The sequence below is a fragment of the Phyllopteryx taeniolatus genome, chromosome 20 (genome assembly GCF_024500385.1).
Source record: "Phyllopteryx taeniolatus isolate TA_2022b chromosome 20, UOR_Ptae_1.2, whole genome shotgun sequence".
In the NCBI taxonomy this organism is placed as follows: domain Eukaryota; kingdom Metazoa; phylum Chordata; class Actinopteri; order Syngnathiformes; family Syngnathidae; genus Phyllopteryx; species Phyllopteryx taeniolatus.
In genome coordinates, this window is record NC_084521.1 from 9,479,581 (window position 1) to 9,493,831 (window position 14,251).

A 14,251-nucleotide genomic window follows, 5' to 3' on the forward strand; every position below is an offset into this window, starting at 1 on the left:
TGAGGAGTGATACATTAATCCAGGTCTGTCTGTTGCTGATTCACCCAATTTTTCACCAGTCCATTTAAGGCAAAGTGAGTGTAGCTGTTTCTTATTTCATACTGCTTGAAATCTGTGTCAAAACAGATTTAGGCCATGACCTCGGAAACTCTCCTCCTCTAGTCTCCAAATGTTACTTGTCTGTATAAATCTAGAATGCTATTATTGTATGTATAATATGCTAGCAGTTAATTATCTTTTTGCAAATAGAAAACACTGCAGCACTGCAGCTATGACATGCATTAGTCAATGTTGACACTGAGTGCGCCCTGCTGGAAGAACATTTATCTCAATGTCCTTGGACATCATCAACATCTTTAAAGGTCAAACACAATCTATTCTGAGGCGCTTGTCACACTGAGATTTGTTAAAATTTTGAACATAGGAAATTACCAGTTCCAGGATCACACGGTCACCAAAAACTTTAACTGTATAAGTAATTTTAGGTCACGTGTTAGATTAGCATTTGACTACGTTTCTTTGGATGACTACCGTAACTTCGTGTATAATGCGCACCCCCAAAGTTGACCTCAAAATTCTGGAAAACCCTTCTACCCATGTATAATGCATTTTTACAATGCATGATTTTCGTATTATCTGTATTTTGTTAGTGTTTTTTCAAATAATTATTCTGAAGTTAAGCACTTTATTTTAACACTTAATACCTTTTTATTTAATTGCTCTTATTTTGAAAAGCACAGCCCTACTTTGATTTAGTAAATGAGAAAACACACAGTTGTGCTCATATGTTTGATTACCTGGGCAGAATTTTTAAGATGGGTACAATTCTTTCAAGAAAACAAAGAGCCAGGCAAAACACATTTAGTTTTATTTTAATAGGATTCAAATTAAACTGTCAAGCATTTCAGAAAAGCATCATCATCAAACAAAACATAACCATAAAGAAATTAATGATGGTTGTTGTTGAGTCATCAGTCGTATTTACAAAAAATATATATATTTTACAAATTCTGCCAGGGTATGTAAACTTAGGAGCACAACTGTACATATGCAGTCATACGTACCGCTGTCATATTGGAATAAAAGTGTAGGTTACACCTTTTTCATAACCACTAGGTGGCATATTAGAATGAAAGTGTACAGCTTTCTCATAACCTCTAGGTGGCGGTGGCATATTGAAATTAACGTGTACCACATTTTCATAACCTCTAGATGGTGGCATATATTTATAAAAAGAGGTTTGTTTGTTTTTTCATTTTCCCTATACCTATGTATATGCGCACCATTGGTTTGACATTTTTTGGAGGGATAAAAGGCCTATTATACACGAGAAATTACAGTACTTAGAAAGTAAAAAAAAAAAATCTATTATTTCTTTTACATTTTAAATGGGACATGAAATCTCTCAATAATGTGAACTCCTATATCGATAGAAGTGTTGTATTAAACAGAATATTGTTGTCAGGAGGAGTACGGTACAGATGTAGCTCAAATTCCCCAAAAATGTACACACATACAAAGGTAATCATTTGATGCTCCCTGAACCTAGCTCCTGTGAGGTATACTGAAGTCTCGCATTAAGTAACACATTGAGGCGATTCAAGCTTCAAAGTTTTGTGCAACATTATAGGCATACGTTTCCCCAAAACTTTAGAATTACAACTTCTATTAAAGATGTTAAATACACTTTTTTTTTTATGTTGAGAAAATTGCGATAGTCATCCAAAAAGAAAGGCTGCTAAAAAGTGGGAGGCACACACAGAACCCAAACCAAACATGGTGAAGCAGCATTTACCTGTAATGGTGTACACAAATGGAATAAGTTGCAAACAGAAGTGAAGTGTCAATGTTTTTAAATCCAGTTTAAAAACTATTCTCATAATTGAGCATTTTCATCTTTTTTTAGTCTTTTTTGCACTGTACTGTATTTTAGTAAGCTTTCTTTTATTTTTCTGTACTTTGTTTTTGTCTTTTGGTCTTTGTTTATAAATGCTTTTAATCATGTAAAGCACATTGAGTTACGTTGTGAATGAAATGTACTTTATAAATACATTTGCCTTGCCTAAAAAGCTGATCAAAGACAAATAGTAAACATCTGAAAACAACACAGCGTTGTGGGGGAAAATAGTGAGAACAAAAGAGGTGTGGTTGTTGAGGGTTATAGACTTACAAAACATTGCGGTTTTGCATGTTTTAACTTCAAAGTCATGGCAACTTAGCCCTCCCAAACCACACTTTCTACACGATGTCTTGGTTAGTCAAACTGATGGGACAAAACCCACACACAACATTAAAAATAACAAAATTATTAATTAATAATAAAAAAAATTAAAATCCATTGTCCATGAAAATGACAGGTGGGGCCTCTTTACCATTTTGGTCTCCCAGAAGTTGTGCATCTGCTTCCAATTGCCAGTCTGTCTCCCATCTCTTTTTCCTCCTTAAAAGGGCCCACGTGAAGCCAAAGCTTGAGTTTTATGGATTGGGCCCTCCATAAAAAATAAATAAATAAATAAATAAATGACGTAACACGCAACAGACTTTATGCAACAAACCTATTCTGGCAGTTTCCCTCACTGAAGAGGGGAAAAAACTAAACCACCACCACTTAAGCCATGTCCACAGGAACATTAGGACATAAGGGCTGTGCCATAGTGTAACATCAAAGATAACGCTAGTATACAGTTGCAAAAAAATGTGTGACCCCCTCAGGCATTTTCTGCATAAATTGGTCATAAAATAGCATCTTATCTTCATCTGAGTGACAACAATAGACAGCTTCTGTAAACTAATAACGTTTATATTTTTCTGAACACAACATCACAGTATATTGTAGAAAATTATGCAAATCATTGGATTTAGTAACAGATTGAGCCACCTTTGCCAGTAATAATCTCAATCAAATATTTCCAGTAGTTGCCAACAGATCTGCACAACAGTCTGGAGAAATCTTGAAAATGATCATTGCTCTTTAAAAAACTTTTTGAGTTCAGCGATGTTCTTGGAAAGTCTGGTGTGAATTGCTAATGAGACCATGCTACAGTCTCTCAAGTGCTTTGAGGTCAGGAGGATTCTGACTAGACCACTTCAGAAGTTGTATTTTCTTCTGGTGAAAACATTCAGTCCTTGACACTTTAAACCTTTAGGTCGTTGCCCTATTGCGTCATCCATTTTCTGTTGGGCTTCATTTGGCAGACAGTTGGTCTTAGGGTCTGAAAAATGTCTGATAAACTTGATAGCAATGCGTCCAAACCCTGCGGTAGAGAAGCACCCCAAAGCATGATGCCCCCCTCCGCCATACTTCATACCGTGCTGCATTCCTTCCAAACAACTCAATTTAGGTTTCATCTGTCCACACAATAGTTTGTCAGTAGAGCTGTGGAACATCCAGATGCTATTTTGAGAACTTCAAACCTGTAGCAATTGTTTATTGCACAGCAGTGGCTTCCTCTATGATGTCCTCCAATGACATCCATTCTTGTTCAATGTTTTCCTTCTTGTAGATTTGTCAAGGGAGCTATTTCCATGTGTCACATATTTCTGTAAGTCTTGAGCCAACACTAGGATTTTTCTTGCAATCATTTTTGCAGTGTGGCCACTCCTTAGGTGAGAAGCAACAGCGAACTTTCTCCATTTGTAGACAATCTGTTTTATCATTGACCGATAGACAAGGGTTTTAAAAGAGAATTTTGTGCCTTCATGTAAGTTAATTTAGTCGTAGGTATTCTCAGTGCTGTTTTGGGCGACGAATGGTTCACATCGGGCAATGTTTCTTCAGAATATAAAACCCAAAAAGAGTGTACGTTTTCATAGGGCAGGGCAGTTTTAACCAACACCACCAATCTTGTCACATTGATAGGAGTCTGGGTTGGCCGACTCCTGACTCAGATTAGCAGTCATTAGCGTTAGTTCACATACTTTTTCCACCCTAAACTGTGAATGTTTAAATGGTGTGTCTAACAAAAACATGAAAACAATTGTTTGGGTTGTATTACTTTAAGCAGAATGTTTGTCTATTAGTGTGACTTACGTGACGATCAGCTCACATTTTGTGAACTCATAGCATTAACAAAATATTTAGTTAAAGCTATGAGTTGCATTTTAAAACTATACAAAATATCAAGGACTATTTAGGAGTAACTCCACATCAGTATCAAGTTACACTTACGTGTTCCCTTTTCATCGATTCACTGCTTTTATTATTGTTGCCTTTTCCAGAAATGACTTTCTCCAGGCCCCTGATTGGACAAAATACCACATATTGATAAGGTGAGCTCCACTTATCATTTGGAGAGGGATTTTCTGAGCACTACTGGAGTGAACAGAGATCTCTACCTCAGAGGGTAGAAGAAAAAAAAATCTCTAATCAAATGACATGGTGGAATGTGAAGAAAGACTCCCTCAGAGTTTCCAGCTCATTACAAGGCTCAGTTCACCTCAAAACAGTCACCAACAGCATCTGACACCTCAACTTTAATAATCAAGAACAAAACAACCGCACAAACAATGCATAACATACATTAGCAATCAGATTTTTCAAATTGCAAGCATAAACCATAAAATGTCCAACAATTATCAATTTGACCATCTTGCAGAGCATTTTTTACGTGCCAAAACCAATGAACAACACAAACATACCCCAGGGGGAAAAAAGCCTGTAAAGTACACCATCTTAAAAGACAACACTGGCTGCACAAAAATACCCCAAAATATAAATAAGTCCAACTAAGTGTAGATACAACACAAAATCTTCATACCTGATAGAGACTACTTATTTTGGTAGATTATTATATTACCTGTCAAACAGGAAGGAAGAGGAAAAACAGCAGAGCTGCACAATAGGTGGATGTGTGGTCGTGTGTCTTAAGTACGTAATTAAAATCGACAGGCATCTGATCTTATTTTGCCTCAATATAGGCGATAGCTTATCAATGTATAGACAGTGTCTCAATGGTGTAACGTGCAACACCATGCAGATTGTGACAACAATGTGCATTTTACGTCAAGAATTTGAAATAAAGTTAAGTCAAATCATTAAAGTGAGAGTTGTCAAGCTATGCATGATTGAACCAAAGATTTTCATAGAGCAACTTTCGTCGCCATGACAGCTCGTGTGGTAAAAGTAACCTGAGACAGTTAATGGGCTGTGTGTCTGTTGTATTAATAATGTAATGCATGTAAGCAAGCAATTCATACAGAACTTCATTTACAATTGCACACATTTGTGCAGCACTGCAGGTCATGGAATAACTGAATAGGGAACATGTACAACTTAAGAGCATTATGATATTTAGTTTGCCGAGTTTATTACAGGCTGGAATAAAGAGCATTTGTTGAGCATTTATTCGATATCCTTGATATCCAGCTTTAGGTTTATGTACTCACTCTCTAGTAAAACAATTTGGCGCGCACTTGTAGAACTGTAACTCGTAATGATTTTTTATTTTATTTTTTCCACTACAGATTTGCACCCCACAAATACACAGGTCAGTATGCTCAAATTCACCTATTTGTGAATTTTTTTTGAGGAAACCTATCCTCCAACATTCGCTTACAAAAAAAAAAACATTGCTTTGGCACCATCTGGTGACCTCTTGATACCAAGCACCTCTGTTAAACTAAGGCGAGGAGGTTAATTTAGTGAGGCCACAGCTTTTTCTAATACAAAAAAGTGCTGTGCCACCACCTTGTGGCATTTGTAGGCAATTACTCGTGGATTTTTGCTATTTGAGGCAGAGTTTGGTTCCTATTCCCCGCGAACTGTGGAAGTTCACTTTACTAGTGCGACTTCTGGCCTACTAGTACAACCTTAAGTTGGTGAACCTTTATATCAAATACATTTTCACGGCTTTGATATCCTTGATATCTAGCTTAAGGTCCATTTACTAGTGCACTCTTTGTCCTCACTAGCAGGGCAACTTTTCAAATACTGGTAGGACAACTACATGGTACATAGTATTAGTAGTTCTGTTGCAAGAAATTGCACTAATTAAATATAGCACTTCAGTACTGATTGTGCATAGATGTCAACTAGTGCGGTTGAGCCTCACTAATAACTAGTACTAGATGCCCCCCCCCCCCACCCCCCTGCAGGTTGGTGGAGGGGGGGGGGGGGGGGGGTTGACGACAGATTTTCAATGATCAGGAACAGTTCAAAAACCACAACAGTTTTACACTAAGTGCAATCGTAAAAAATGGCGGAGGGTACGCTGACGGTAATATCGCCCATATTAAAAAACCCTGACCCCTACACAATTGGACACTTTGCACATGCCAATTACCGCCACTGGTCTTCTACTAATGCACCCTCGCCGTTCTACATCCTAGCCGCTAGTGACGCAGATCATAGTCCACGCATTTGTCACGTCTCCCCTCAATTATTGTAATCTGCTGCTTTCTGGTCTACCCATGTCTAGTATTAAAATCCTGCAGTTAGTACAAAACATTGCAAGACTTTTGACGAGGACGAGAAAGTTCGATCATATCACCCACATTCTGGCCAACTTGCATTGGCTCCCGGTCTACTTGAGATACGATTTCAAGGTCCGGTTACTTACTCAAAATATTACATGGGTTAGCACACTCTTATCTCACTGACTTAGTTGTATTGTATGTGCAGTCCGCCGAATCTCAAGCATTTTCTATTTAGGCTCCAGTACTCAGGAATACCCTACTCGCGGATATTAGAGCTGCTACGTCAGTAGAAAAGTTTCAATCCCGATTTAAGACTTACTTCTACTCTTTGGCATTTAGTTAAAGTAAATGTAGGCCTGTTTTACTGCCGCTTGTCCAATCTCCTCCCTCCTCATCTCCTGTTCAGAGAGAAGGCTAGGTGACGTTGACCGTTGCCGTTTGAGTTCTGCACCGACCAACCAGGACAAGATCTGGAGGTGGACCACGTCCCCCGCAGTCACAGCCATGGAGGATTCTGCTCCGACAGACCGGGCCAGGTGCTGAGGCAGAACCACGGAAGGAATCTACCCTTCGCCGCTTTTTTTGTTCATAAACTGACACTTATGCCAACTTAATGAACATTGTACAGCCCCAGACTATGTGATAAACCGTGCCCACTCGACATCCATTGCAGCCTGGTCATCCTGGAAGGGGGCTCACCCCCACCCAATCTGCAGTCCCGTTCAAGTTTTCTTTTTTCTCCCAATTGGGGTTCTGAGTTTTTCGTTGCCCGAATTGGGGGTTTAGAGTAGGCGATGTCGTCAATCATTGACAACTTAACTGTGAAGCCCTTTGAGACTCTTTTGTTATTTGACAGTTATACAAATAAACTTGATTTCACTTGACTAGTCCACTGAATTGTCTTACTTGTGAGGACAAAGATCATATTAGTAAATTGACTTAATGACTGTCTATCAAAGATGTCGAATAAATGCTCAAGCACGCTTTCCATAAACCTGACCTTAAAAGTAACGGGGTAATTGATGTTATGCACTCTTTTGAAATTACAGAAGGCCTTTGCTATACTGGAAAATGAACAAAGCAGCACAGCTAGACTACATTCTTAAAATAAAATAAAATTGGTGTGCAAGTCTTTCTAAATTTAGAGCAAGTCTTTCTTGCTCTAAATTATAATCTATTATATATAATTTGGGTTGGCGTAAGAGGCACTCTTTATATTTCAATGGTTAATGGCTAATGAGAATATTTGACACCTGTCACGAGGGGCTGCATGATCACCTGAATGGAGTTTGCAGATCCTCGTAATGAACAGCTCATTTGTCTTTACCTAAAGTTTTTTGTTTGTTTGTTTGTTTTGTTTTTAAAGACACCAGACAAAATAGATTTTCGTCAATAACACTCCAGCACGGTCCGTGACGTTTCAATGACAAGCGAGTGGATGCGACGATTATTCCGAACTTTTCTCAGCCGCTTGTTTGAGGTGAAGAAACTACTTGAACAGCTAATTGTTTTAAAAGCAACCAGCAGAAAGACAAACCTACCTGTGGCTTTTTTGTGTGTGTGCGTGTGTTGACTCACGTCAACTGTTACGCCAGTCGACCCGACGAACGGCGAAAAACAAACTTGTGGAACATCCCGCATGCACACGTACGTCCAAAAGCGAACATGCAACCGCTGTCATTTACATTGAAACACCGCCCACCATGAAGTTAATCACTTCCACCAAGTCACTAATGGCGAACACATATGCTTCTTGTAATAGACTTCAAAATAAAAGCATTCTTGCGTGAGTATTTTGCTTCTCGTGGAATCTGCTTTTCATGCTGTGTCTACTTTTAATTACTTGGTTTTATTCCCTCGATTTCTACAACGATAACGTCAAAGATGTCAATTTCCACTCAAATACTATGGCTTTAGTATTGATTTTATGTTGAAGAGAAGGTCACAACATCCGGTTGATATGTGTTGTTCAACTCCGACTTTACGCGCTTCCTCTACATTCTTCTTGTGGTCAAGCAAGCCCGAGTTTTTCTTTTTGTGGACAGAAATTCCCGAATTGTCATCGAGATGGGAAATTGACAGTGATGGAAGTAGTGGGTGAATGTGTGCCTTTGCTGATCTGTGAGAAACATGACTCAAAAGAAGAAAATTCCAAGCATATGAAGGTTTAAGCATGTATTCTATATTCTTGATAACCAGCTAAGGTTCATGTACTAGTAGACTCCTTCTCCTCTAGTAAGACAATTCACCACACAAGTACAGTGACTGCATTTTACTTGTAATGTTTTTACACTGCTAGCGCCACTTTTGGCCAACAAGTACACAATTAAATGTTACTCGGCTGCACTATAGGAACACTAGGTCCAACTAGTAGGCGTGTGTACAGCCACTAGTCGCTCCTGAGCCCTAATAGTAGCACTAAAATGCTGCTTAAACAGAATCACGAAAAGCCTTTTGAGCGGCATTTATTTGATTTCCTTGATATCCACCTCAAGGGCCATGTACTAGTGCACGCTTTGTCTGCACTTGTAGGACAACGACATCTTTAACAGTGAGAAAATGACTGACATTATAAAATTCTACTAGTTAACATCGAGATCATAGGTGTCAAACTCAAGGCCCGGGGGCCAGATGCCGCCCGCCACATCATTTTATGTGGCCCGTGAAAGCAAATCATGCTCTTCAACTTCTGTGATTTTTGCTAAAATCTGTACCCAAATTCCAAATTGTCATAATAATAAACAATAATGTTGAGATATTGGATTTTTCTGTTACCAAACCCTTCTTCTACAGTAACTTAAACAATACTTGAACAAACTATTATCCTTGTCTTCTGATTTTAAAACTAGTTATCCCTCAATTTGTTGTGTAATGGTAATAAAATGATTTGGTGATGAAACATTTCACTGTTCTAACGGCCCTCTGAGGAAAATAATAACTACAATGCGGCCCGAGACAAAAATGAGTTTGACACCCCTGATAGATGTTTAGACTTACATTCACTTCTATGGAAAATGTCTAATCATCACTTCTGCTGTGAAAGTGCTGTCTTGAACTAAATTATCCTCATCCAGCCATTAGTCACTCAAATATAGATGCACAGATGCAAAGTAATGTTTTCCTGTGCCGACTTATGACATAAACCACAATGCAAATGTGCAATCCATTTCCAGCGTTCTCTAATGGCATATCCTGTCCATTAAAAAGTACTGTAGCCCCGGATAAACATTCAATCTGAGCAGAGTTAGTGTCTTTGCAGTCTTCGTGACTCCTTCACTTAATAGGTTTGTAAAGGGCAAAGTGGCATTCGAGGAGCTACACGTCGTTTCTCACAAGCACTTTTCAAAGTGTACGAAGGAATTTTCAGTGAAGCGGAAAAGTAAACTTTGACTTTGGTTTGACTCGCTTGTCACCGCTGCTCTTTGTTCACTTCGGCTCCTTGGGATCCTCCCCAGGTTGGTGTTTTCGTTGAAGGGTGTTGCCGAAGGAAACAGGCGACTGGGGAGCAAATAATCCCAAAAAGTGGCTGAGGAGAATTTTAGTGAATGTGGAACTTTGCAGCAAAACACAAAAGAGGAGTTCATTTGGAGCAGATGTTGTAATGAATTCCATACATTTTAGCTCCTCTGTCATCCAATACATGACCCCTCGTATGTAATCTCTTTCATGTGTTAACCATAAATGATAAAGCATGCTTTTTTTTAACTCACGAAAGCGATCTCAAACGCAATGCTTTGTTGCTGTAATCAAACACTGAATATTCAGCAATGCTGAGAAGGTTGACCGTTGTTGCGGAATTATGCATTCCTTAAATGCCAGAATTATGCGAAGAGTAAGTTGACAATTAGACAAAGATACAGTACAGTACATATGCTGTCAGATACACATTATACTTTAGTTTTCTCAGAGAAAAAAAAAATGCTGATGCAATATTTAGAGCTGGGTAGTGTGCCAAATGTGAAGTGCCCAATTAAACTCTCATGTCTTTGGTTCTTCTGTTACTGTTACTTACAAAAGTACTATATGATCATCATCCAATGCACCATTTGTATGCATTGTGTTTGCTATTGGTAATCTTATAACTATATTAATAGAAAATAATCATGGATAACAAAGGAGCACAGTAAAGTTTCGCAACAAGGTTATAACGGGAGGACATTTTATCTGCATGGCTAATGTTAAAGGGAACATACATTTACTTTTTATTGTTTGTATACAAATCGATGGGTCTGTGGAGTGTCTGGCTTGCCATCAAATTAACTAAGGAAATCTTTTGTGAGCTGCCTATTTCTGAAAATGTGTCTGTTAGCTCGCCGTTCTGCACCTCCGCTAATTTACATCATAAATGCCCCCTCACCGAGTTTCTTCACCCATGATTGAGCAGCTAGGCTAAGTGAAGATTCTGAGCCACTTTCAAGCAACAGACAGAGTCCGTGAGCGGCACATACTTTATGGTGGCGTTGGAGGGGGGGTATTTGTTTGGTGATGTGTCCATGAGCCATCCAGTGTTGAATGACTGTACTCATGATAAATTACAGTTGGAGGTAGGTTACAAAGGTAATACATGTGGATGCAGTATCAAATGTCTCTGCATTCAGATTGACTTTGTCCAATATAAGTGTGGATACACTGAATGGGAATAATCACACTCACACTCCTGCTTACTCTTGCGATTACTTTTCAGTTTTTGTAATACGCCATAATCTACTGTTCTAGAAGATCCAGAACAATATATAAGGATGGTGGTGGTTTGTCTCATTACTGGTTGTCGAAAGTGCACATTTTCGTCATGGAGTTACTGCCCTTTGAATCGGTGTGACCACTATTAGCCCCAATAATGAGTTCAAACTGGCAGTGTACTCTGGCAGCTAACAAGACCTCTTTTGTATGCCATTCTTCTTCATATCGCTGGGCTTTTCGCCAATGTCGTATACTTTGTAACTTGTGTCTGCAGGGCCAATATTTCAGACCCTCATTACTTTTAATTGCATTTTGTGCGGTTACATTTGACAGGGAGCAGTGCCCCCCTTTGTGTTTGTTTGATGAGGAAGATGTAATGTGTGACAGCAAGTACTCATGATTGCAATGTCACAGAAGATAACATGAGAAAAGAAACTGTACGCCATTATTCATGCGCCAAATAATGGTCTTGTTCAGTATATCACAGTATCAAGGCAGAAATTGACCTAGCAGGACAATAGAGAACAATACAAAACATATATGTACACTATTTAAATGTATAGTGTTGTGCTGAATTTGGGAAATCGTGATCCTCCTCGCTGAAGCGGCAGCTATGCAAAATGTCCGTCTTACGAAGTTATTTTCCAACAGCAATCAAATAAAGCAGTCCAGGCTGAGTGTATTTTTATTTTTTATTTATTTTATTTTTTTTCGCTTTTATGTTTTATGATTGGGCGTGATTGGGAGGAACAGCCCCACCAATCAGAACCTGAGTGGTGTTCTGTTATTGGACTTCTATGCTCACCACGGATTGTCCATAACGAACACCAAGTTCAAGCATAAATGTGTCCACACGTGCACTTGGCACCAGGACACCTAAGTCGCCATTCAATGATCGACTTTTTGGTCGTGTCATCGGACTTGTGGCCGCATGTCTTGGACACTCGGGTGAAGAGAGGGGGGAGCCGTCAACTGATCACCACCTGGTGGTGAGTTGGCTCCGATGGTGGGGGAAGATGCCGGTCCGACTTGGCAGGCCCCGGAGCTGTGGCCGTAAGGTAGTCGGTGCCTGTCGTGGCGGCAATCCCAGAACCTGTTGGTGGACACCAAAGGTGAGGGATGCCGTCAAGCTGAAGAAGGAGTCCTATCAGGCCTTTTTGGATTGTGGGACTCCTGAGGCAACTGATGGGTACTGCCTGGCCAAGCAGAATGTGGCTTTAGTGGTCGCTGAGGCAAAAACCTGGATGTGGGAGGAGTTCGGAGAGAACGACTTCCGGACGGCTTCGAGGAAATTCTGGTCCACCATCTGGCGTCTCAGGAGGGGGAAGCAGTGCACCATCAACACTGTGTATAGTGGGGATGGGGCGCTGCTGACCTCGACTCGGGACGTTGTGAATCAGTGGGGAGAATACTTTGAAGACCTCCTCAATTCCACAGACACGCCTTCCCATGAGGAAGCAGAGTCTGGGGTATCTGAGGCGGGCTCTCCTATCTCTGGGGTTGAGGTCACCAAGGTGGTTAAAAAGCTCCTCGGTGGAAAGGCCCCGGGGGTGGATGAGATTCGCCCGGAGTTCCTCAAGGCTCTGGATGTTGTAGGGCTGTCCTGGTTGACACGCCTCTGCAACATCGCGTGGACATCGGGGACAGTGCCTCTGGTTTGGCAGACTGGGGTGGTGGTCCCCCTTTTTAAGAAGGGTGAACAGAGGGTTTTTTCCAACTACAGGGGGATCACACGCCTCAGCCTCCCTGGTAGGGTCTATTCAGGGGTGCTGGAGAGGAGGGTCCGTCGGGAAGTCGAATCTCAGATTCAGGAGGAGCAGTGTGGTTTTCGTCCTGGCCGTGGAACAGTGGACCAGCTCTTCACCCTCGGCAGGGTCCACGAGGGTGCATGGGAGTTCCCCCAACCAGTCTACATGCGTTTTGTGGACTTGGAGAAGGCGTTCGACCCTGTCCCTCGTGGAGTACTGTGAGGGGTGCTTTGGGAGTATGGTGTTCCGGTGTTGTCCCACCGGGAGGAGACCCCGGGGACGACCCAGGATACGCTGTAGAGACTACGTCTCTCGGCTTGCCTGGGAACACCTCGGGATCCCCTCGGAAGAGCTAGAGGAAGTGGCTGGGGAGAGGCAAGTCTGGGCTTCCCTGCTGAGGCTGCTGCCCCCACGACCCGACCTCGGATAAGCGGAAGACAATGGATGGATGGATGTTTTATTAATAAGACCAGTTAATGGAGAGTGGGTCAATTTCCTACTGTGCCATTGGGTTTTATGTTTGATGCCCGCAAGTTGCAATTTTAAATTCCAGTTACTGTGTGTGGAATGAGTTAATGGTTCCAGCAGTAGGCTTAAGGTCAAAGGGATATTTGTAACGGCTCATTTGGACACATATGGGATAATGTTCAATGAGGGTCAAAGAATTGGGATCTCTATTACAATGTTTTGGAAGAGTAAGTGTGCTGAAGTATTTTTGGATGAATGTCATCGTGATATATGTAGATTTTACTGAGTTAGTTTAATTTTTTTTTTTTCGTTTACTTTCAAGTGTAAATGGGTAACTCCACCACATTGTTAGGACACACAAACAGTATGTATGATTCCTTTTTCTTTTATTTCTTTTATTTATTCCATAAGTGACTTTCTTCAGGCTTCTGATTGGATAGAATGGAGTTGCAGTCAGGGTTTATGGGTCTACTGTACCTCTTGCTTTGGCATCCACTTAACAGCTTGTGAAAGCATGTTTAAGTGGATTGTTTTTAAGCACCATTGATTGGGAAAGATCTTTTTCTCAGTTTGAGGTAAAAAAAAATAAACATAATAATAATTTTCTTCCTAAACCAATCACTTCCTCAATTCCTAAATGACAACTGACACAGTTTGTCCCTTTGATGACAATATTAATACCACCCAAATGTTTGTCAACATTTTTGCATGGACTAATTTGATTGGAAGAACAATTATATGACAAAGTGCCATTAAACTTAATCCAACCATGACAAGAGTCAGGAGATTCCCTGCTGCTTTCTGTCTTCATGTGAGAAATTCTTACAGCATACATATGACCTCATACCCATGGTTCTACTCATCTAATTGAATTATAACAGGTGTTAAAACTAAACATGTTTGCCTTGGAACTGCTGAATCTATTTCAGAGATGATTTTTT

The 14,251-nt window shown here is 40.4% G+C and overlaps 1 protein-coding gene across 26 annotated transcripts in view; it reads right to left on the bottom strand.

Moving 5' to 3' along the window:
- svila (supervillin a) overlaps positions 1 to 8,118 on the bottom strand; it is a 68,135-nt gene extending 60,017 nt beyond the window's left edge. For 14 of the 26 annotated variants that reach the window (XM_061758047.1, XM_061758042.1, XM_061758041.1 and 11 more), the window contains exon 1: positions 7,956 to 8,112. In XM_061758047.1, the coding sequence (XP_061614031.1) occupies positions 7,956 to 8,055 (100 nt within the window). In that variant the 5' untranslated portion in view covers positions 8,056 to 8,112. Of the gene's footprint in view, positions 1 to 7,955 lie in introns of all 26 variants that reach the window. The other 12 variants (XM_061758027.1, XM_061758025.1, XM_061758023.1 and 9 more) reach the window with 3 other exon arrangements.
- Positions 8,119 to 14,251: the final 6,133 nt, after the last annotated feature.